General features: G+C 40.2%; 1 protein-coding gene across 2 annotated transcripts in view; it reads left to right on the top strand.

Moving 5' to 3' along the window:
• Positions 1-296: 296 nt before the first annotated feature.
• The window catches only part of PGGT1B (protein geranylgeranyltransferase type I subunit beta), a 55,745-nt gene continuing 31,991 nt past the window's right edge, over positions 297-24,050 (top strand). Inside the window, exons 1-3 of one of the 2 annotated variants that reach the window (XM_059890309.1) lie at positions 305-452; positions 8,843-8,983; positions 10,949-11,067. In XM_059890309.1, the coding sequence (XP_059746292.1) occupies positions 313-452; positions 8,843-8,983; positions 10,949-11,067 (400 nt within the window). In that variant the 5' untranslated portion in view covers positions 305-312. 2 annotated transcript variants of the gene reach the window in all.

Raw genomic sequence — 24,050 nt, 5'->3', positions numbered from 1 at the left:
GCTTAGAGTACAAAAAGGAAAGATCGTGCCCCACCAAAGGGGAAATCTGAGGGAGAAATTGCCGCGTAAGGCCTTCGGTTGACAGCGTGTGGTTTCAATCGCCAGCTGGGGTGGGGGCGGACGCACGCCCCCTCCCCACGCACGCCCCCTCCCCACGCACGCCCCCTCCCCACGCACGCCCCCTCCCCACGCACGCCCCCTCCCCACGCACGCCCCCTCCCCACGCACGCCACCCAGGTGTCGCCCCTCGGTTCCCTTAGAGCCGCGCGCCAACTGCTTCCGGGTCGCCGCAGACGTCGTTTCCGTAGCAGTATGGCGGCCACAGAGGATGAGCGGCCGACGGGGAGCGGAGAGGGAGAGCGGTTGGATTTCCTACGAGACCGGCACGTGCGGTTCTTCCAGCGCTGCCTCCAGGTTTTGCCTGAGCGCTACTCTTCGCTCGAGACCAGCAGGTAATTGGTAGCTCACAGTCAGCGGGGCCGACACGGGGCCCGGCCCCCCGAAAGACGCTGCGGAGCTTGGCGGCTTAGTGGGCGCCCGCAGGGGGCTGCGCCGCCGTCCACTGGGTACTGCCTCGCCTCCCGGGCCGTGGTGCGGTCCCCATTGCTCCCGCGAGCTAAGGCGAGAGGGCTGGGACGAGCTGGAAGTCGCGGGCTTTTGGAATCTTCAGGTTCCGCCCTTTTTCACTTCCCAAACATTTTTTCGTATCAACTCTGAGCTGCTTCCCCGAGCCTGTGAGTCACTTGGCCTCACTTCGGAGTATAAAAAGAGTATTTGTTATCGTATTTTAACTAATAATCTCCAGTGCTTCCCTTGCCTCCGTAAGGTCATTAACTCTTCATTGAATGTCTGTAAGGCATTCAATGTATAGGAGCGGCAGAGAGCCTCTAAGGTTTCCGTAGATAAGAACTTCCAGGATTATAAGTCTGAGGATTGGCGTAAAAGGTGCAGTGTTGGTTGGAGCAGCCTGTTAAAGTTTGATTTGCAGTAGTATTGTGAGTTAGGGTTGTCTGAGGACTGTGATCTGGCAGAGGCTAAGAAACTGAATTAGCCATTCAGAGTAGAAGTCGGGATGAGAAGAACGAGAGGAGGAGGCGATCTTTGCTCTGCATTGCTGTATTTCAAAGTAAGATTCCAAAGATGCCTTGCACTGGCTTGGAAGAGAAGGCAGATTGGTTTTGCTCTGATCTCTTTCCGTGTTTTCTTAACTGAGCCTGGGGTTAAACGGTTTGACCGTTTCATGACTGGGTCAGTTTGGGAAGTTTTATAGATTACTTCTGCATACACGGTCAAGAAATATTGTATAGGTGCTGGAGGACAGCTGAACAAGACACGCAGGCAGTTTCAATAGGGCTTTCAATAGGTTCCTAAACCAGATTTCCTTAGACTTTCCCTAATCACCCTTTCCAAAAGAGACTACTTCCAGTCACCACCTGAAATTATATATTGATTGATTGATTTGTTTAATATCTTTCACACAGGATTGTAGACTTCAGGAAGGCACAGTTTTTGTCTTTCTTGTTTACTTCTATAACACCTGGACTGCTTCATCCAATTTGGTAGCCACATTTGGATATTTAAATTTGAATTAAAGTTAAATAAAACTTAAAAATCACTTCCTCTGTTTGCAGTAGCTACCACACTTCAAGTGCTCAGTCACCACATTGGCATGTGGTTTTTGTGTTTCAATATTTCCGTCATCTCAAAAAGTCCTGCTGGACAGCATTGCACTAGATCCTTGACTAATCTGGCCTAAAGGCAGGCAATAAGTACATAATTTTGTTCAGTAGTCATTCTGAGCTTAGCCCTGAAAGATGAGCAGATTTTTGCTAAAGAAGGAGTGAAGCATCATTTATATTCCTTTCTCCATCCATGTGCATTGACTGACTAGTAGAGCCTATGTTTTGACCTAAATTAAATTAGCATTTCCAAAACTCAGTCAATTGATTGGGATGTTTAGAAATATACTGGTAAATCACAGTTTATGATGATTAATTTTATGTGAATTTAAGGCATTTGAATTAAAAATGTCATCCTGTTTTGACTGTTGAACAGTTGAACTTTGCTTGTAGCTACCACAGGTCTGTGTTGCTTTTTCAAAATGCCACTGTGTTTGATCTCTCTAAAATTCAGCAAGGACAAAACCATATAGACTAATGTATATTGGCAGTAAACTCTAATCTTGCTCGTAGCATAAGTAAAGCAGCAAAAATTATCTTATTAAACAATTAACTTCAATTGATTTAATAACCATATAATCTTAGAATTTACACCAGGCATTGTGTATTAGATAACAGATATGTAATATACTGTGCTAGTAAAGAAATATTAATTATATTCTTTTTATGCTTCATGTTTGTTACCTAATCACTTTGGATTTTTTTAATGGCTCAGTTAATAACCACATTTAAGATACCCTGCACATACTGGTTTTTGTAGTGATTTTTTAGCAGTTTTTCAGTATTTCTTGATTCAAACTTTTTACTCTCCTTAGTTCAGCATTAAATCCTTTTGTGGTGTATGTGATTCATAATTGACTTTAAGATGCTTGTGAAAGAAGCTTCAACTTTTTAAGCAAAGGTACCCAGTCACAAAATTTTTACTTAAGATAAAACAGCGTGTTAACTAAGTCATAACTGTTAGCTGGTATTGTAGTTAAATTTCACAAGCATTTATTGAGGGGCTGCCATATGGCTGGGTATGAGGATATGGTGTAAAGCAGCAGTACCCGAGCTATTTGGCACCAGGGACCAGGTTCGTGGAAGACGATTTTCCGTGGACGGAGAGAAGTGGGGAGGGCGGTGCAGGATTCGAGCACATTACATTTATTGTGCAGTTTATTCCCATTATGATATCAGCTTCAACTCACATCATCAGGCGTTAGATCCTAGAGGTTGGGGACCCCTGGAACCTACGATTCAGGTATTCCTGTGTTCACTTCTTTTTACTGATAGATAGGAAGCAGCTGACTCCTGGGAAGGCTACTATTGAACTAGACATTTAGACTCTCATTTTCTGACACATCATTTTAATAAAATCATTTCTCTCTCTCTTTTAGCCTGACCAATAGAATACTTTTATTTTTATTTTATTTTTCTAATAGTGGCTTTATGAAAATTAAAAGGTTCACTCAGGTTTTTCTTTTATCTTCTGAAAAGTGGTAGTTACTAGTTAACTCAGGTGAATATAGGCCTTGGATTGTGAGCTTTATCAGTGAGCAGGTTTCTTTTCATGAATGGTTTAGAGAGCTTTTTGGTTATGTGATATTGTTGTCATTTGTATTTGGGCAGTGGGCATTAAAATAGGTCTTTTTAAATTGAGAAGCAAAATATTGACCATAGTCTGTTATTTTTACAGATCCAGCTCTTCTAGAAGGGTTTAGACAATTCATTTTGTTTCTAAGACATTTACAAAGTCTTTCTATCCTGGTGTCCTCCATATCCCCTGTGTATCCTGTGATGTCACCACTTAGCCACCTACAAACTTCTTTGTCCTTTGGTTCCCTCCCTTATCTGAAGTACATCACAGTCTGACAGTGTGTCTCTCAATCAGTGATAATGGGGTGCTTATAAAAAGACATATACCTGAGGCCCCTCCCCAGATCTGCTTCGTCGGACTTTCTTATGGGCTTGGGAGTCTAGCAGCATAGTAAGCATCCCAGGTGGCTCTCATGCCCACTAAAATTTGAGACAGTTTGCCTAATAGAAGAAAGAAAAGTACAAACAGGTGGTTACAGCAGTGCGCCCCAGCTCTAACGTGCATGTGACTCACCTGGGGGTCTTGTCAAAATGCAGATTCTCAGGGTGTAGGTCTGGGCGGGGTCTAAGATGCTGCGGTTGCAACAGGCTCCCAGGTGAGGCTGAGGCTGCCGACCCCTGCTGCCCCTCTGTGAGTTTGTTCACACAAAGGTTGTGATCGTCACAGGGCATTCTGGAAGCACCTGTGTAATTCCACCCAAAGAGAGACTCAGAGAAGAGTCTAGTCTGAGGCTTCTTGGAAGAAGGTAACCCTGGGGCTAAATATTAAATGTGTTGAGTTTTCATGTAGGTGGGTGGATAATAGGCAAAAGGACGATAAAGACAATAAAGATAGATAGGCGAGTGTTGACCAGAGTGTCATCAGTCAGTTCTCTTAATAGTGGTTCAAAATGTTAGGCAGGTATGGTCAGAATCGAGTATGGAGGGGTAGGTATGGACTTTGCCATGTCAAGAAACTGGGAACTAAATATCATGTGAGTAATGGGAAGTTGCCAAGCAGTGGGTCTTCTGGTTAGATAAGCATTTCAGAGTGATCGCTAGACTTTAGATAGGTTATTATGTTAAGTGGGACAAGACCAGAACCAGAGTCATCAATAGTGACTGAAGCTGTTGCAGTCATCCAGGAGCCAGGTCCTGGGATAGCAGAAATAGGAATAGAAAGGAGAGGATGAAGAAGGAAGGAGGAATCCCAGAATTCTAGGGTTGAAACTGCCAACTAGAGAACAAGAGGCAGAAGGATATAGGTACTTTGTAATTTTCCCCACAAATTTAACCTGCTTAAGTTTAGGATGTTTGTCTTATTTATTTTTGTCATGACATCTAATCTGTAGTGGCAAAGAATCTGACTGCAATGCGGGAGACCTGGGTTCAATCCCTGGGTTAGGAATATCCCCCTGGAGAAGGGAATAGCTACCCATTCCAGTATTCTGGCCTGGAGAATTTCATGGACTGTATATATAGTCCATGGAGTCGCAGAGTCAGACATGAATTTCACTTCTAGTCTGTAGTGGATATTCAGTAAACATTTCTTATTAAAAATTAGTTTGCAGGAGAAATTTTATTTTGCATGTTAATTCCAAAAATGTGTGACTGTTCTTGAAAATATTTATAGGCTGAGCTATTATAGTTATAGGCTATATATCTATAGGCTATATATTTATAGCTATTATATTTATAGGCTGAGCTATTATAGTTATAATAGCTAACTATTATAATTTGTAGTTATAAATTGATCAATATTGACTATAAATAGTCAATTTATAGGCCTATATTTCAGCGTAAAATATAGGCTGAAATATTTTAATACCTTGAAAATATTTCAAGATATTTTCAATATCTTGAAAATTACTGTTTCAAGATATTATGAATGAAGAATCAGCTTAAAATTCTGGAAATCACAAATCTTTCTACCATTCATTCATAATTATTTATTGGTGCTTCTATGTACTATGTATTTTAACTTCATGATTCTTTCTAATGTATACTACCAGACTCTCCATTTCCACTGTTAATTTTATCAGCAGTGGTGCTTCTGTTTCTTAATGTAACTGTTCATTTATAATTAAGAGCTCTTCGGCAGCATGATTTTGGCCATGTTGTTGTCCTCACTAATTTGTGTCTGACTCTTTTGTGACCCCATGGACTCCTTCCTGCCAGGTGCCTCTGTCCATGGGGTTTCCCAGCAAGAGCACTGGAAGGGGTTGCCATTTCCTTCTCCGAGGGATCTTCCCCAACTCAGGGATCGAACCTGAGTCTCCTGCATTGGCAGGCAGGTTCTTTACCACTGAGCCACCAGGAAAGCCCTGGTTTGGCCATAGCCCCACCTTAGATCTAGCCAGGAATGCAGTCTATTGTTGAAGATGCTGGTAGATGTCAGTAAAGAAATTTGTACTATAAAGTAGCAGAGCAAGTGACCCAAAATTTGAGAATCTAGTCAACTCCCGTGAAAAGAAAGTGAAAGTCGCTCGGTCGTGTCCAACTCTTTGCGAACCTGTGGACTATATAGTCCATGAGATTCTCCAGGCCAGAATAATGGAGTAGGTAGCCTTTCCCTCCTCCAGGAGATCTTTCCCAACCCAGGGATCCAATCCAGATCTTCCAGCATTGCAGGTGGATTCTTTACCAGCTGAGCCACAAGGAAAGCCCAAGAATACTGGAGTGGGTAGTCGATCCCTTGTCCAGCAGATCTTCCTGACCCAGGAATAGAACCAGGGTCTCCTGCATTGCAGGCGGATTCTTTACCAACTGAGTTATTAGGGAAGCCCTGATCCCTAACTCCCATAAGTGAGTGTTCCTGGTATACCCCAAATGATCGTTCACTTGCTCTGACCTGATGGTACAATACTCAGATAGTAGCATAAGAAAATCATATCACAGCTGATCCTTGAGCAACTTTGGGCTTGGGGCCCAGGGTGTGCAGTGGAATATCAGAGGTCAGGCTCTCCTTACCAGAGGTTCCACAACTTCAGATTGTGTGTAGTACACTGTAGTATGTATTTACTGGGAAAAAAATCAGCATATAAGTGGACCCGTGCAGTTCAAGCTTGTATTCAAGAGTCAAATTATAGTATGGCTAGAATTTTTTTCCCCCCACTGCACAGAATGTTTTTCCTTTTTTCTTTTGGTTTTATTTAATTCTTACTTCTTTTGTGCTGTTTTCTAAGCCTGAAAACAGTTGTTCTTAAGTCTAAAAAATGTGAGGCCTTTTGGAAGCATCATTTAGTTCATGTCTCTTACCTGCAAATTGATCTGCTGGTGAAGGAACTTGATCAGGCTCAGGGGGAGTGGGGTGGAGATGTTACTTCTTCATCCATGTAAGATTAAACTTTTTATATGTAATGTTCAGAGTAGGAGAACGGGCAGGAAGACATGGCTTACTTTGGTTTTTCAGGCTACAGTCTCAGAGTTCAATTCTGGGGGAAAGAAGAAAGGAAGAAAACAGACAGATGCACTCTGAAGAAGTAATAAAGTAAAAAGCACTTTGCTGGCCTCATCTTAGGAACATGTACTGGCACAGTCACCCCTCTAGATGCCTGCACCAAGACAGGTTGCCTGATGGTCTCTACCCCAGGCACCATAAGACCTCACATTATTTCTCCCAGAGGCCCCCAGCCCAGAATTCCTTTTTATTCCCTAGGAATTATTTAATTATCTCGCTCTCAGAGTTTTAGGACTACTTGAGAACTTTAGTATGGTCCCCAAAAGAATATTTTCTTATTATCTTATCTTAGAGGAAGGCTGGATGTTTGCTCCAAAGGCTTCTTGGCTCTATTCTGCCAGCCACTGCTGGATGCTAAATTTGATAAACAGTCTTTTCACTATAGTGCTGTTAATCCTATAAACCTTAGTCTAAAGTGCTATGGGTTGAAAATGCTGGACTTTAAGAAGCCTTTAATAAGTATACAAGGTTTTAAAATAGTTTACCATCAGATGACTGATTTCCATATCATAGTACCAGTATAATTTTAAAAAAGACTCAGTTAACACTTGCATGCAGATAACCGTAAGACTTGAGGGCAGAGTTTCTAGACCTCAGCACTTTTGACATTTTGGTCCAGATAGTTCTTTTCTGAATGGTCCTGTCTTGTGCATCATAGCAGCGTACCCCACTGTACCAACTGGGTAGCAGGAGCACCCTTCTCTAGTGATGAGAACCAAACTGTCTTCAGAATGGCCGCTGGGGAGCAGTGTTGACCCAGTGCACATCACTGTGCTTCTGTAAGCCTTGCTGCCCACTAGAGTCACCTGAGAAGCTCACTGCTTCCCATCCCCACTCACCCAAGCCCCAGGTGCCAGACCCTGCCTTCCGTCTAGGATTTCTGATTTCTTTGCTGTGTAGTGAGGTCTCGGCCTCCAGGTTTTGCTGCTGGTGTGGTGTTTGTCTTTACGCGGATTCCAGTTGCGCCATACTTGAGAAACACGCCTTTGACTCAGAGCCCCTCAGCAGTTTCTGTTGGTGATCCAGCACTGAAATCTGAAGTAAGTTACTTGAGTTCTTTGGATTTTATTATCTTGAGCTAGAAAACGAAAGAGATGGACTGGATGACTTCTGCTTTTAATTTAAAAAATAATACCTACTTATTTTTACAGCCCCTTGTTTACATTTTTCTGTAACATATTTTAGTAACGGGAAGATCATTGTTCTCTCAACGTCTTCACGTTGTCTCTCACTTACATCTCTCTTCATTTTGCTTAAAGACTCCGCCAGCAATGCGGGCTAGGCAGGATCAGTTCCTGGGTCAGGAAGATCCCCTGGAGGAGAGTACGGCAGCCCACTCCAGGAGCCTGGCGGGCTAGATAGTCCATGGGGTCACAAAGAGTTGGACACGACTGAAGTGACTGAGCACATAGTAATGATTTAATAAACTAAATTATTAGATGCCTTATTTTACCTGACTGTAGTCATTCACTTTATAGATTTCAGCAAAACTGAACCCAATGATAGCTCTCCAGGAGGGTTAGATGTAATATTGCAGGTCCTTTATTTGTTAGTTAATTCTGTAAATTATTTGACTGCATATCATGCACAAGGCAGACCTTATCTCATGAAATATAACTTTCATCAAGTGAAGTGACTTTCAAATGTGGGTACTGTTAGGTAGAAATTTTCCCCACGTCTAAAGCATTTGGTTTTAGAGAAGAGTGGTTGGGGGTGGGGGTGGTGGAGATTGCCAACCAGTGAAAAGGCCTGTAGTGTTAAGACCGTGAATGTTAGCGCTGTCCCTTCAGATCAGGAAATACCAATAGCAGTAGCTTCCATTTATTTAGTGCTTGCTTGTGAGCAGGTAAGCACAATAACTGTGTGAAGTACAATGATTTACAGGTAAGGAAGCTGACTTAGAAAAGACTTAGAAAGGGTTAGGTAACTTAACCACATTACAGATGGATGGAAATTGGCCAACCGAGGATTTGAAGCTAGCTCATTTGACTGCAGATCTGAGCTCTCAACTACTGCTTCCCACATAAAGGGGTTCTACTCCCCTTCATGTATTCCTGATCTTACTCAGATAAATCACCTCTCTAATTCAAGTGGATCTCAGTGACTTGTTGGAATTAAACTGAGATAATAATGAGAAATTTTCTAGGTCAGTGCCTGCTGCTGCTGCTAAGTCGCTTTATTCGTGTCTGACTCTGTGCGACCCCATAGACGGCAGCCCACCAGACTCCTCGGTCCCTGGGATTCTCCAGGCAAGAATACTGGAGTGGGTTGCCATTTCCTTCTCCAGGTCAGTGCCTAATACATAATAATAATCTCTCAATGGGCTTCCCTTGTGGCTCAGCTGGTAAAGAATCCACCTGCAATGTGGGAGACCTGGGTTCAAGTCTGGGTTGGGAAGATCCCCTGGAGAAGGGATAAACTACCCACTCCAGTAGTCTGGCCTGGAGAAGTCCATGGACTATATAGTCCATGGGTTCGCAAAGAGTCAGATGCAACTGAGTGGCTTTTACTTTCCACTTTCCAATCTCTAGATAATGTAAGTCTCCCAGAGTGTCTTCTTGAGTATACCAGTATCTCACTAGTTTTAATTTTTTGGTTGGAATTAAAGCTTTGGTTGGAATTAAATTGCTCTCTGATTTCTCCTCCTGTTATCTAATGGATGCCAGCCTTTTCAACCAGGGATTAGAGAGAGAATTATACCCTTTAAAAAAATGAGTGAATGTTTTTCCATTTCTCCTAAAATTAGTAATACCATTCTAAATGCAGAGGAGAGAAGTTAATTATATATAGTGATTGCCTTAGTGCGTTAAGGCTTAATTTTCCCTTGGAATCTCTATAAAAGGTTATAGAATGCATGGAGTGGCTCTGCGAGAAGACTTTAGACCAGATAATTTGAAGTCCTAGTTTGTCAGTGTTAGTCATAGGAATTATTAGAATGTGGAAATGAGATAACCATGTTCAATCAGACAATACCATAGAATGCATCTCAACAGGAAAGGAACTATATATGTAACAAACTATTCATGTAAAAAGCAGCCACTGCGGGGACCAGTTTTTATGTGAGAGTACGGGCTTAGCTTTCTGAGTTAGTGCACAATCTTGGAGGGGAAGGATTTTGCTTTAGAGTGTTCCATTTCTCAAAGACTGTTCATTTCTAGGAAATGGGAGTTACAGTGCATTTGCATTTTTAGTGTTCCTTGTTCCCCCTTTTTTCGCAAGGGGTCACATTATTTATAAACAAATTTGAATAATGATAGATTTATTCTAACATCCTTAAAAATTAAGCACCAGGTATAAGCATAACTGCAGATGGTGACTGCAGCCATGAAATTAAAAGACGCTTGCTCCTTGGAAGGAAAGTTATGACCAACCTAGACAGCATGTTGAAAAGCAGAGACATTACTTTGCCAACAAAGGTCCATCTGGTCAAAGCTATGGTTTTTCCAGTAGTCATGTATGGATATGAGAGCAGGACTATAAAGAAAGCTGAGCGCCGAAGAATTGATGCTTTTGAACTGTGGTGTTGGAGAAAACTCTTGAGAGTCCCTTGGACTTCAAGGAGATCAAACCAGTCAATCCTAAAGGAAATCAGTCCTGAATATTCATTGGAAGGACTGATGCTGAAGCTGAAACTCCAATACTTTGGCCACCTTATGTGAAAAACTGACTCCTTGGCAAAGACCCTGATGCTGGGAAAGATTGAAGGCAGGAGGAGAAGGGGATGACAGAGGATGAAATGGTTGGATGGCATCATCAACTCAATGGACATGAATTGAGTAAGCTCTGGGAGTGATGGACAGGGAAGCCTGGCATGCTGCAGCCCATGGGGTGGCGAAGAGTCAGACATGACTGAGCAACTGAACTGATAAATTGCTGTTAGCGAATCAGTGAAAATTGAGATTTGTATATATTTTCCATCCTTTTGGCCTTATATATACTGACTAGGTGCATGGAATTCTTTCTCAATTCTACTTCTAGCCTTTAGGTTGCTCATAACCTGGCTTCAGTGAATTCATGTATACTTCAGATGAGTAGCACTGAGTTCTTAAGCCTTAAACATCCCTTTATTAGAAATTAAAACAAAGATTTGATTGATATTATTAAATTATAAAACTAAATTGGGTTTTTCTGTTTTCACAAGTTGGGGCTATCATTTAAATTATTGTAAAGTTAGAATGAGTTTATTATTTTTCTGAAACAGAAAGACTTCATTGGTTTGATAAGATGGAATTTTATATTTTTTTCTTTTTAGGTTGACTATTGCATTTTTCGCACTCTCTGGGCTGGATATGTTGGACTCCTTAGATGTGGTGAACAAGGATGATATAATAGAGTGGATTTACTCCCTGCAGGTCCTTCCCACAGAAGACAGTGAGTGAGTTTTTAGCATTTTATTTTTAGTGTGACTAGCTGTACCTAGCGTAACACGTGTGTTGGACTCGGAAATCTTCGTGTATTCACAAACCATTATCATATTGGGTTGGCTGAAAAGTTCGTTCGGGTTTTTCGTGACATCCTGCAGAAAAACACGAACAAACTTTTCGGCCAACCCAGTATTTTATTCATCTGCGTTTTCCTTGTAATACGACACTCCCTTTCTGTTTGAGCAAGGTGCTGACCAAGGTAGGCATCGTGCCTTGCGAAGACTGCTCAGAGGTTGAATGGGGATTCGCAGTTGTGCACCATCCTGCTGTGCACGTCCACCCTGACAGCTGCTGCTCGACGACTTGTATTCCACATTTATGTTTGGTTAGTTTTGTAGCATTCACTCTGTTTTTCATTCTCAGCCATTCTTTTTGTCTCTTCACTGAAAAAAAACTTGCCATCAAAAAGTTTCATTCCAGCCTCTTAACCATTTTCCCTGCTAATGTTCCATTAGTGTTTCTTTAATGGTTTCTTAGAACTCTTGGTTATACTTCAGTCATTTTTATGGTTCTTAAAACTTTATGTATTTGATCAATTAGTTATCAGAATTCATAAATTACTGATCAGCTAAATACACACAAGTTTTATAAATTCTGTTGTTCACTCCGTTAAGTTTAAAGTATCGAATATTGATTTAACTTACAAATGTTAGAAATGCTAACATTGAGCTGGATTAGATCAAGCCCAAATAAACTCCCAGAAAGTCATGTACTTCTTATGTATGATCACTGCTTACCTTTCTTTTATAAGTCAGCATTTATAATTTAATGATGTGGTTCATTGGTTGGAATAATCTCACCCAGGTAAGCTTTGGGGAAATAATAAACCAAAGCTTTATTTAGAAAGAAAGAGCTTTGATCTATTAGCAGATGCCATTGGACATAGTTTGAGCTTTCTACTTTATTATTCTTGAAGTTTGTAGTATTTGTTTATAATTTTAAAAAGTCTTTGCCTATTAATGAATTCTTGTTAAAAAATGATTAGGCAGTTTTAGATCTTTCAGAATTCTGATATAAATATCTAATCATTTTTCACCAATGACATAAAGCAGCATATGTGATATCCTGAAGAGTATAGATTCTAACATCTTGCTGAGTAGTATTTATTGAATGTTCTGCTAAGAATACTCTGCTAAACTTGTACAGAGGGACTGTTGTAAACTATGAGATATGGTTCTTGTTCTCTAGGAGCTTGTGGCTAAGGTGAGGTTAATTTCTAGTCACCTGCAAAATGGAAGTAATTTGTATTTTCCTTTTTAATCAGAATTTTTTTTTCACTAGTCTGAGTGAAAGTCTGAAATTTTTTAAAGAGTTAGATATTAATATTAAACAGATGTAAGGTAGTTTTGTTACAGATTATGTGTAATTTTTGTTTGTTTATTAACAGTGCATGTCCTAATTATAAATTGGTGTTTCCTAAATATATTTCACATAATACAGATAGGAAATTATACACTGTGGTATATAGCAAAGCTATTCTATAAGAAGTTTTTGCTAAAATATATTACTTTTAGACATTACTTATGATACTTAATTTTCTTGGAGTAAAATAGCTATGGTTCCTCTAGAAATGTAGGAAACCCATGCTATAGGTTACAATCATCAGAACAGTAGTCATTTTTTTCATTGTGCTTCCTACTTTCTTTTATATTTTTATCTGCCTTTAAAGACTGTTTGCTGGCTTCATGATTGAGCTAATTAATACTATATTCTTTTTGAAGGCTTCTTACTTTTCTCATTATTTGATCTTCTATTGCAAGAGCCTTGCCAACTGTCATCTGAAACTGTCACGTTATCTCTGATAATTATGTTAGCTGTGCACTCACTAGAATGACCAAAATGAGAGAGGTGGAAAATAACAAATGTTGATGAGAATGTTGCACAACTGTAACTATTTTATAGTTACTGTTTGGCAGTATTTACTAAAACACAACAAAGTTACTAAATTTACAAATTTACTAATACGCAACAAATGTGCATTCTGTGACAGCAGTTCTGCTCCCTAGTATGTACCCCAGAGAAGGCAACGGCACCCCACTCCAGTACTCTTGCCTGGAAAATCCCATGGACGGAGGAGCCTGGTGGGCTGCAGTCCATGGGGTCGCTAAGAGTCGGACACGACTGAGTGACTTCACTTTCACTTTTCACTTTCATGCATTGGAGAAGGAAATGGCAACCCACTCCAGTGTTCTTGCCTGGAGAATCCCAGGGACGGGGGAGCCTGGTGGGCTGCCGTCTGTGGGGTCACACAGAGTTGGACACGACTGAAGTGACTTAGCAGCAATAGCAGCAGTATGTACCCAACCAGAAATGAAAAAATGTGTTCTCCAAAAGATATGTACTAGAATGGTCATTCATAGCAGTATTTTTCACAGGAGCCCAGAGTAGGAATATGCAAACTACCCGTCATTGGTGTTGCAGATCAGTGATGTATCGGAATTCACACGCTGGATCACTGTACAGTCATGGGAAAGGACAGTTTAGACCTACATACAAAAATTTGGATGAATGTCGCAAACATATTTTGTGATAAAGAAATATATAGTATATTATTCTATTAATACAAAGTAAAAATGTCAGTAAAGCCAACCTGAGCCTTTGGGGAGTGCCAAGAAGGAAGCAGGATGGGCTTCTTGGGTGCTGGTCATGTACTTTTTCCTGAGCAGAGAGCTGGTTATACAGGTAAGTTTACTTTGAAGAAGTTCATTAAACTGTTTATTATACTTTGATGAAAGTTTAAAAATTTTTTGAATTTGGGTGTATTTACCATCTCTTTTGACATCTGTCAGAATTCTCTTTCCCATTGTACTTTCAACTCCATGTACTTCATAAATTGAAGCCCATTGCTAATTTTTTACTTTTTCAATCATTGCTGCTTAACTCTTGCTTAAAATATTTTTGCTTATGTCTGAATTGTAGACTTCTGGAGGGCAATGAATGAACCTGTCTTAGATTTTTTTTTCTCTTCTCATGTGTAGTGCATCACTGCATATCAGCAATTGTTGGACTGTAAATGACTTATACCTTTTCCTATTTTTTTTCTTTTCTGTATTTTCACATTTAGCCTACAGCATCCTGTAGCTCCTCAAATATTTTCACATTTATAGGGCATTTGCAAGCTGAATAGAATGCTTTCTATAACTCATAACTCTCTATTGGTTCTACTTTGTGATATCACATAAAATCCTAGGGGACTCAAAAATCTTAAAAGTGTTAAACAGAACCCAGAGACCATAAAGGAAAATTTTGGCAGATTTGATTAAATAAATATTTTTAAATGTGACATAGGGAAAGATAAAGTTGGATAAATAACAGACTTGGAGGAAATTGTGCCACTGTATATACTAGACAAAATATTCATACCAAAACTGTAAGAAGTTGTTAAAAGATTGAGGAAAAGATGACACACTGCCACTTAGAAAATGACAAAATTTGTGAATAGGTGCTTCACAAAAGAAGTACATATAGTCATTAAATACATGAAAAGAGGATCGACTGATACTAGAAATTAGGGAGATGCAGTAGAAACAAGAATATTAACATTATTTTTTACCTAACACATCAATTTACTGAAAAGGTTTTAAAAGTTGGTAAGAATGTGGGGAAAGGAGCACTTTAATACTCTGTTGGTGGAAGTAAAAATTGTAACCTTTGGAAGGGCATTTTAGGAGTGTGACTCTTTGCCCTCACCTGTCCTTGTGTGTGTTGTATCTAATTAAATAATGGTCCCCCAAAGGCATATGCACCCAGAACCTCAGAGGGTGACTGCATTTGGAAGCATAATTGGGAAGCATAATTAGGGTAAGGAGCTCAAGAAGAGTGACTGGTGTCCTTCAGAGAGAACGGAAGGGAGCTACTCACGGAGGACGACAGGCCATGTGAAGACAGACGCAAAGCTCAGGGTGGGTCCACCAGAAACTCAGAGCGGGTATACACCGGGCTTTGTCTCAGAGCCCTCGGAAGGAGCCAACCTGCTGACAACTTGATTTTGAACTCCTGGGCTATACGAGAGAATACATTTCTGTTGTTAATACATTTCTGTTGTTTAAAGCCTCCAGGTTAGTGGTAAGTTGTTGCTAACCTCAGGAACCTAGTACATGTGCACAGAACTCTGTGTAGACGGATGTGTTGGCATTGTTTGTTATAGTAATACGTCAGAAACAGTAAGTATCCACCGAAAATGAAACAGTTAAATCAGCTGTAGGCCAGTAAAGAGTACTCCCCCGCAGTACGGTGATTGAGGTAGATCTGTGTATGTTCTTACATGACACTGTTCATCAGATGCAGTTAAATGATAAATACCGGCATGTACAGGGGTGTTTTGTTTTAATAATCTATTAACATCAGTGTATAGGAAAAGCTCCAAAAGCATGCATAGACAGCCTTTGTGGAGGGGGAAGGAGATGAGAACAGAGGTAGGGGATGGCTGGATAAGGTACTTTTGTTTGATTCTATATTTCTGCATTGTTTGAATGCTGACAATAAAAATTCTGTATTTTAAAAATTTGAGTTAAGAAATCTTTATCTCAGCCTCTTTAAAACACAACACAAATAAAAACTAAGCCAATTTATATGACTGTACACAAATATTGACATTTTGCTACTGGCAGGAACAATTCAGTGCATTATTTAATACTTTGTAGTTTTCAAATACACCATCACATTGTTCTTCCCTCAGTCTGCCTTTCCCAGAAGTCGGGCAGACATTGAAAGGAAAAGTGAGTGAGAGGCCTGCCCGAGGTCACACACAGATGTCAGTGACAGAGTCAGACTGGAATCCCTGGCTTCTGACTCCAGGTCCCCATGCTGCTATACTGGGAAAATATATAGTCCCTTGTGGAAACTGTCCTGTGTGGCAATTAAGTACCTTGTAAATATTTAATCACAATTACCCCTGGCCTTCCATTTAATCCTAGGAGTGTAAAGATCCCAGTGGTATCCTAGTAATAAGTGTGCGGTCAGACCATTGGAGGGTTGGGGCCCTTCTCATCAATGTCAGGAAGTATTTAGGAAACACCAGGGATCAGCCTGGCGACTTCGTTACCCTCTCTGACCAGGGGCACAACCAGACAATTTTGGAGCTAGAACAAAACAAGGAATATTATAGTCCATCAGTTTACAAGTAGATGTTAAGATCCAGAGAGAGTATCCAGAGAGAGTAGTCATTTGTCCACGGTAATATAACTAGTTAATGTTAGAAACAAAGTTAGAATACAGCTTTCTGTTTCTCATTTTCAGTTTTCCCTATACTGATCCCGTGCGTCGAGTGCTTTTTATCATGTGTATTTTTCTGTGAGATAAGAATTTTTTCATGAGAACTCTGAGGCTGTCTTATGTGTTTAAAGGAAAATAAATCTGATACCTCTTCCTTAATAGAGCTCATAAAAATTAGAATTAAGTATTTGGAAATGTAGATAAAGTGGTTTAATATTAAAATGTAAAATGTTCAGTGATTTCAATTTTTTAGTAGACTTTCAGTGAGTTTGCTTCCTTTTTTTATTTTAAACAACATGCTGGAAATATAAGTATAGTTTCATGTGGCTAAACTGAGCGTTAGAAATTTTAGAAATTATAGAACACTTGTTTGGGAGGCATTGTAGATCAAGAATTTTATGTAAAGGTAGTGTCCCAGTCATGGGTTGGTTTATGTCCCCAGCGGCCCTTAGTCACTATCTGGTATGCTAGGTCACAAGTCTTTTCACAGCCCACCTGCAGTTCCAAATTCTCAGCTTACTGTTTTGTTGGATGAAATGCTATTAAGTTTCAAATCTCTATGAAAGAAAATCCCCCACCTGCCTTCTCTTTAACTGGTCTAGGTCCTATTCTAAAACTAATCTGTGGAATTTAGGAAATAGATACAAAAAAACATTTTTTAAGCTATATAATATTTTATTTACCTTGTGTGGATCTTTCTTGACATCCTGAAACAGGAGTCATATAAGATATGTTCTTTTACTAGGAAATCTTGTGTTTCTTGAGACCTGTGAGAAATTATTTCTATAGCCATACAATGTAAATGTCTACTTTTACGTTAAAAAAATCACCGCATTCACTTGAATTCTTTTTGCATAGTGCAATAACATAACTTTGAAAATGAAAATTAGAAAGTTACGAACATAACCAAAACAAGTTTTGGATTATATAAGCAGCGTAACACCACTAGTAATTTGGTGATATTTTAGCTTGAGTTATCTTTTATTGGAAGCATTTAAATATAATATTTTATGTATTTTTATTTTGTCTCAATAAAATTTTCTCTTTAAAAGAGGGCAAATGCACTTTCTTGTGAAAAGCAAAGTAACTCTCCTGACTAAAATCTTTTTAAACTCTCATTAAAGTTTTACATTCTGTGAGTTTCTTTGCTTTTTAGAGAATATCTAAATACATTGTCTTTATGATGCTTGGCATGGCTGGTGTTTCTTTGAGTTAGTAGTCAAATCCTAAGTTGTAAGTTAGATATGACCCAGTCATCAAGCAGAAGTCAGCTTTGTAGCTTAATACTTATCTTTAATGTGCAAGCATGCAGATAAAGGGATTGTTTTTCTTTATGGTTGATAGCTAAACATGTTTTATTCTTTAATACATCTCTCTACATACTTGGCCTTCCTTGGTGACCAAGTGGTAAAGAATCTACCTGCCAATGCAGGAGACATGGGTTTGATCCCTGGCTCAGGAAGATTCCCTGAAGGAAGAAATGGCAACCCACTCCAATATTCTCACCTGGAGAATCCCAGGGACGGAGGAGCCTGGTGGGCTACAATCAATGGGGTTGCAAAAGAGGTGGACATGACTTAGTGACTAGACAACAACTACATACTCACACATAAATACCCATGTGTATATTACACCCATTCATATGCCCATTTTTGCTGCTGCTCCTTTTTCTTTCTGTTGACCCAGTTTCATTTGTTAAGTAATCTGGGTTTTTATGATGCATAGCTGTCTAAGCTACTTCCATATAACATGGTAAACTAGTCTGACTTTATGGATGTATTCACCAAATCAGTGGTTCTCAATTCTGACTGTGTAATAAGGCAGGGATTATTTTTCTTTCTTATATGTATTATAATGTTCAGGTCCTACTCTGAGGGTTTTGATGTGGGCCGAGGTTATGACCCAAAAGCATCTACATTTTTCCGAACTAGACTTGATAATGTTCATCCGCCAGACCACATTTTATTTGCTAGTACTGAATAGGAACACTGGAGGGCGCTATCTAAAACCCTCCGAAGAAGTTTAAACTTTATCCTGAATATGCACTCAGTTGTAAATTCGGAATAAATTGCATGTTTGTACTTGAATAGTTATCATAAATAAGTAAGCTTACTAGTATTATGAAAGAATTCACAGTAGCAGACAAATCTTGACAGAAGCCAGACAGAATGGCCTGATGAATTTTTTAAGATGATGATGTGTACTCTCTTTTGAAAATGGAAGAAAAGATATTTTTATTTTAAAGAAACGTTGCTTTATTAAGCCCCTACTATATATCAGCCTCGATATGAAACTGACTTAGTGGGGGCTCCAGAAGGTTTCTTAAGGGAAGTATGAACTCTGACCTGAAACATGGAATCAGCTTTCTTTCATCAAAAGTAGAAATAGGATTTGATTTTCATAGAGAACTGTCAGTGGATCAGTAGCTTGAAAAGATAACTTTTAAAAAGGCAGTCCAAAGGGAAAAAAGGAAAAGCTGATTGAAAAAGTTTAAATAATAATAGTAAAACATTTTAGGGTTCAGATAAAATATAGGACCTAGGAAAATATATCGTTTGACATTACCCCTCACCCAATTCAAGATGGATTAAAACAAATGACCCTAAAAGGATAAAGGCACTCGTAGCTTGGTAAGGAAGGGATAATTTATTTTTAATTTAAAAAATACAATGTTATATCCAGTTTGGAGTATGGAAAGAGTATTAGGCAGAATTCTGAATATGTCACCTCCTCTCCCCCCATAATTCCTGTTCCCTGGTTATTCAGTCAAGCACTAACCTAGGTACTACAGATGCTGCAGATGAAGTTAAGGTTGCTGCTGCCGCTGCTGCTAAGTTGCTTCAGTCGTGTCCGACTCTGTGCGACCCCACAGACGGCAGCCCACCAGGCTCCCCCATCCCTGGGATTCTCCAGGCAAGATTTCTGGAGTGGGTTGCCATTTCCTCCTCCAATGCATGAAAGTGAAAAGTGAAAGTGAAAATGAAGTCGTGTCTGACTTGTAGCGACCCCATGGACTGCAGCCCACCAGGCTCCTCCGTCCATAGGATTTTCCAGGCAAGAGTACTGGAGTGGGGTGCCATTGCCTTCTCCGGAAGTTAAGGTTACTAATTAGCTAATCTTAAAATATGGAGATTGTCTATGGTTGTTATACATACAGTCACAGTATAATCACATAAACCCTTATTACAGAAGACAAAAGAGAAAAATGCAGGAAAGGAGGACAAGAGAGAGATGCTGCAGAAGGGGAAACTAGAGAGAGTCTAAGCATGAGAAGGATTTGGGCCCCATTGCTGTATTCTGAGATACAGGGGCCCAGATGCGGGAAATGGCAGGAGTGCCCTCTGGGAGGTAAGGGCACGCCCTAGCTGACATCTGGCAAGGGAGTAGAGACCTTAGTCTTACAACTGCAAGGAACTTGGTTCTGCCAAACAACCTTAAATGAACTCAGAGGCAGACTGTTCCCCAGAACCTCCAATAAGGAATGTAGCCCTACAACATAAAACAAGTATTTTAGCCTGGTGAAACCTATCTTGGACTTCTGACCTTACAGAACTGTGGGACAATAAATGAGTGTTGTTTTAAGTTACTAAGTTTGTGGTAATTTGTGACAAAGACAAAATTCAACTTTATTCATGTCCCACAAAATGTTTATTGCCTTTGAAGCTTTGATCATAAGTACACTTCACCTAATTATAAACATAATACACATATATTTTTGTATCCTGCTTTTCTCTTAACTTGATCATATATATTTCTCTGTGTTACTATTAAGTTTTCCCAAATAATTGCTTTTAATAGAGTAGTAGATGCTTTTAATAGAGTAGAGTAGAGTAGATACATTGCTTTTCTTTGAGTAGATAAAATACATTACACATTTAACGCATTGGACTTCTGTGTCACTTCAAAATTTTTATCATCAAAATACTATCTTGAGTGTTTCTGCGCATATAATCATCTCATTTTCGAAGTTACTGGAGTGGATATTCATGTCCATCATTCCCAAGTCAAAGGGTACGAGCCTTTTTATGACTCACGATGTATTCAGTTCAGTTCAGTTCAGTTCAGTCGCTCAGTCGTGTCCGACTCTTTGCGACCCCATGAATCGCAGCACGCCAGGCCTCCCTGTCCATCACCAACTCCCGGAGTTCACTCAGACTCACGTCCATCGAGTCAGTGATGCCATCCGGCCATCTCATCCTCTGTCGTCCCCTTGTCCTCCTGCCCCCAATCCCTCCCAGCATCAGAGTCTTTTCCAATGAGTCAGCTCTTCGCATGAGGTGGCCAAAGTACTGCAGTTTCAGCTTTAGCATCATTCCTTCCAAAGAAATCCCAGGGCTGATCTCCTTCAGAATGGACTGGTTGGATCTCCTTGCAGTCCCAGGGACTCTCAAGAGTGTTCTCCAACATCACAGTTCAAAAGCATCAGTTCTTCGATGCTCAACCTTCTTCACAGTCCAACTCTCACATCCATACACAACCACAGGAAAAACCATGGCCTTGACTAGACGGACCTTTGTTGGCAAAGTAATGGCTCTGCTTTTGAATATGCTATCTACGTTGGTCATAACTTTCCTTCCAAGGGGTAAGCGTCTTTTAATTTCATGGCTGCAGTCACCATCTGCAGTGATTTTGGAGCCCCAAAAAATAAAGTCTGACACTGTTTCCCCATCTATTTGCCATGAAGTGATGGGACCAGATGCCGTGATCTTCGTTTTATGAATGTTGAGTTTTAAGCCAACTTTTTCACTCTCCTCTTTCACCTTCATCAAGAGGCTTTTGAGTTCCTCTTCACTTTGTGCCATAAGGGTGGTGTCATCTGCATAACTGAGGTTATTGATATTTCTCCCGGCAATCTTGATTCCAGCTTGTGCTTCTTCCAGCCCAGCGTTTCTCATGATGTACTCTGCATATAAGATAAATAAGCAGGGTGACAATATACAGCCTTGATGTACTCCTTTTCCTATTTGGAATCAGTCTGTTGTTCCATGTCCAGTTCTAACTGTTGATTCCTGACCTGCATACAAATTTCTCAAGAGGCAGTTCAGGTGGTCTGGTATTCCCATCTTTTTCAGGATTTTCCACAGTTTATTGTGATCCACACAGTCAAAGACTTTGGCATAGTCAATAAAGCAGAAATAGATGTTTTTCTGGAACTCTGTTGATTTTTCCATGATCTAGCAGATGTTGGCAATTTGATCTCTGGTTCCTCTGCCTTTTCTAAAACCAGCTTGAACATCAGGAAGTTCACGGTTCACATATTGCTGAAGCCTGGCTTGGAGAATTTTGAGCATTACTTTACTAGCGTGTGAGATGAGTGCAATTGTGCAGTAGTTTGAGCATTCTTTGGCATTGTCTTTCTTTGGGATTGGAATGAAAACTGACCTTTTCCAGTCCTGTGGCCACTGCTGAGTTTTCCAAATTTGCTGGCGTATTGAGGGCTGCACTTTCACAGCATCATCTTTCAAGACTTGAAATCGCTCAACTGGAATTCCATCACCTCCACTAGCTTTGTTCATAGTGATGCTTTCTAAGGCCCACTTGACTTCACATTCCAGGATGTCTGGCTCTAGGTCAGTGATTACACTATCGTGATTATCTGGGTTGTGAAGATCTTTTTTGTACAGTTCTTCTGTGTATTCTTGCCATCTCTTCTTAATATCTTCTGCTTCTGTTAGGTCCATACCATTTCTGTCCTTTATCAACCCATCTTTGCATGAAATGTTCCCTTGGTATCTCTAATTTTCTTGAAGAGATCTCTAGTCTTTCCCATCCTGTTCTTTTCCTCTATTTCTTTGCACTGACCACTGAGGAAGGCTTTCTTATCACTTCTTGCTATTCTTTGGAACTCTGCATTCAGATACCTATGTCTTTCCTTTTCTCCTTTGCTTTTCACTTCTCTTCTTTTCACAGCTATTTGTAAGGCCTCCCCAGACAGCCATTTTGCTTTTTTGCATTTCTCTTCCATGGGGATGGTCTTGATCCCTGTTTCCTGTACAGCGTCAAGAACTTCATTCCATAGTTCATCAGGCACTCTATCTATCAGATCTAGGCCCTTAAATCTATTTCTCACTTCCACTGTATAATCATAAGGGATTTGATTTAGGTCGTACCTGAATGGTCTAGCAGTTTTCCCTACTTTCTTCAATTTCAGTCACAATGTATTAGCAAGTCTTAAATGGCTTACCAATTTAAAGTGAAAATGAAAATCGCTCAGTCATGTCCACATGGACTGTCCATAGAATTCTCCAAGGCAGAATACTGGGGTGGGTAGCCTTTCCATTCTCCAGGGGGTCTTCCCAACCCAGTGATCAAACCCAGGTCTCCCTCATTGCAGGCGGATTCTTTACCAGCTGAGCCACAAGGGAAGCCTTACCAATTTAAAAGTCTTTAGCAAAAGTAAGAGAACCATGGTCATCAAAATCATTATCACCATTAGATAGTATTCATTTTTAAGTAATGTTTTTTGTTGTTAATGGGGGAAGATTCTTCATGCAGAGTTTTAAGTTTAGGGAAGGAGTTTCCTAGATTACTCAGAGAATTAATGTATAAGCTACTATTCTAAGTATTTCAGGAGATACAAAACTGAATAGTGTGAAAGGTAGAGTCGCTCAGTCATGTTTGACTCTTTTTGATCCCATGGACTGTATAGTCCATGGAATTCTCCAGGCCAGAATACTGGAGTGGGTAGCCTTTCCCTTCTCCAGGGTTTCAAACCCAGGTCTCCCACATTGCAGGTGGATTCTTCACCCTCTGAGCCACAAGGGAAGCCCAAGAATACTGAAGTGGGCAGCCTATCCCTTCTCCAGCAGATCTTCCCAACCCAGGAATGGGACCGGGGTCTCCTACACTGTAGGTGGATCCTTTACCAGCTGAGCCACAAGGGAAGCCCTGTTACAGTGTCTAGTGCCTGAAGCCAATTATGATTACTCGTGCACCAGTCAGAAGGGGTGTGAAACTAGGTCCTCACCTCAGAACCAGTTTTTAAGTCAGCTTGATTTTTTTCCCGAAACTTATTTTTTTTTAAACTAACTTATTTTTAATTGAAGGAAAATTGCTTCACAATATTGTGTTGCTTTCTGCCATACATCAGCATGAATCAGCCATAGGTATGCATGTGTCCCCTCCCTCTGGAACCTTCCTCCCACCTCCCCACCCTTTCCCACCAGTGTCACAGAGCCCCGGTTTGAGTTCCCTGAGTCATACAGCACATTCCCGTTGGTTATCTACTTTACACGTGGTACTGTATGTGTTTCCACGTTATTCTCTCCATTCGTTTCTCCCTCTCCTCCTCCCCCCAGCCCATGTCCATGAGTCTCTTCTCTGTGTCTGCATCTCCATTGTTGCCCGGTAAATAGGTTCATCAGTGCCATCTTTCTAGACTCCATACATATACATTAATACACGATATTTGTTTTTCTCTATAATAGACTCCAGATTCAGCCACCTCATTAGAACTGACTCAAATGTGTTCCTTTTTATGGCTGAGTATTATTCCATTTTGTATACGTACCACAGCTTCTTTATCCATTCATCTGATGATGGATATCTAGGTTGCTTCCATGTTCCAGCTGTTGTACTAGTGTGTTGGCTTGATTTTTTTTTAAATAACAATACACATACAGTCTGTTAGTACTACATTCCTACCTTCTATTTCTATCATGCTGATTTTCTAATAGTTCTTAAAACCACACTTACCTTTTTAATGTGGGTATGACC

Source organism: Bos taurus, chromosome 10 (assembly GCF_002263795.3).
Source record: "Bos taurus isolate L1 Dominette 01449 registration number 42190680 breed Hereford chromosome 10, ARS-UCD2.0, whole genome shotgun sequence".
NCBI lineage: Eukaryota > Metazoa > Chordata > Mammalia > Artiodactyla > Bovidae > Bos > Bos taurus.
Note: the sequence above shows the minus strand (reverse complement) of the source record. Positions and strands in the feature narration are given on the sequence as shown.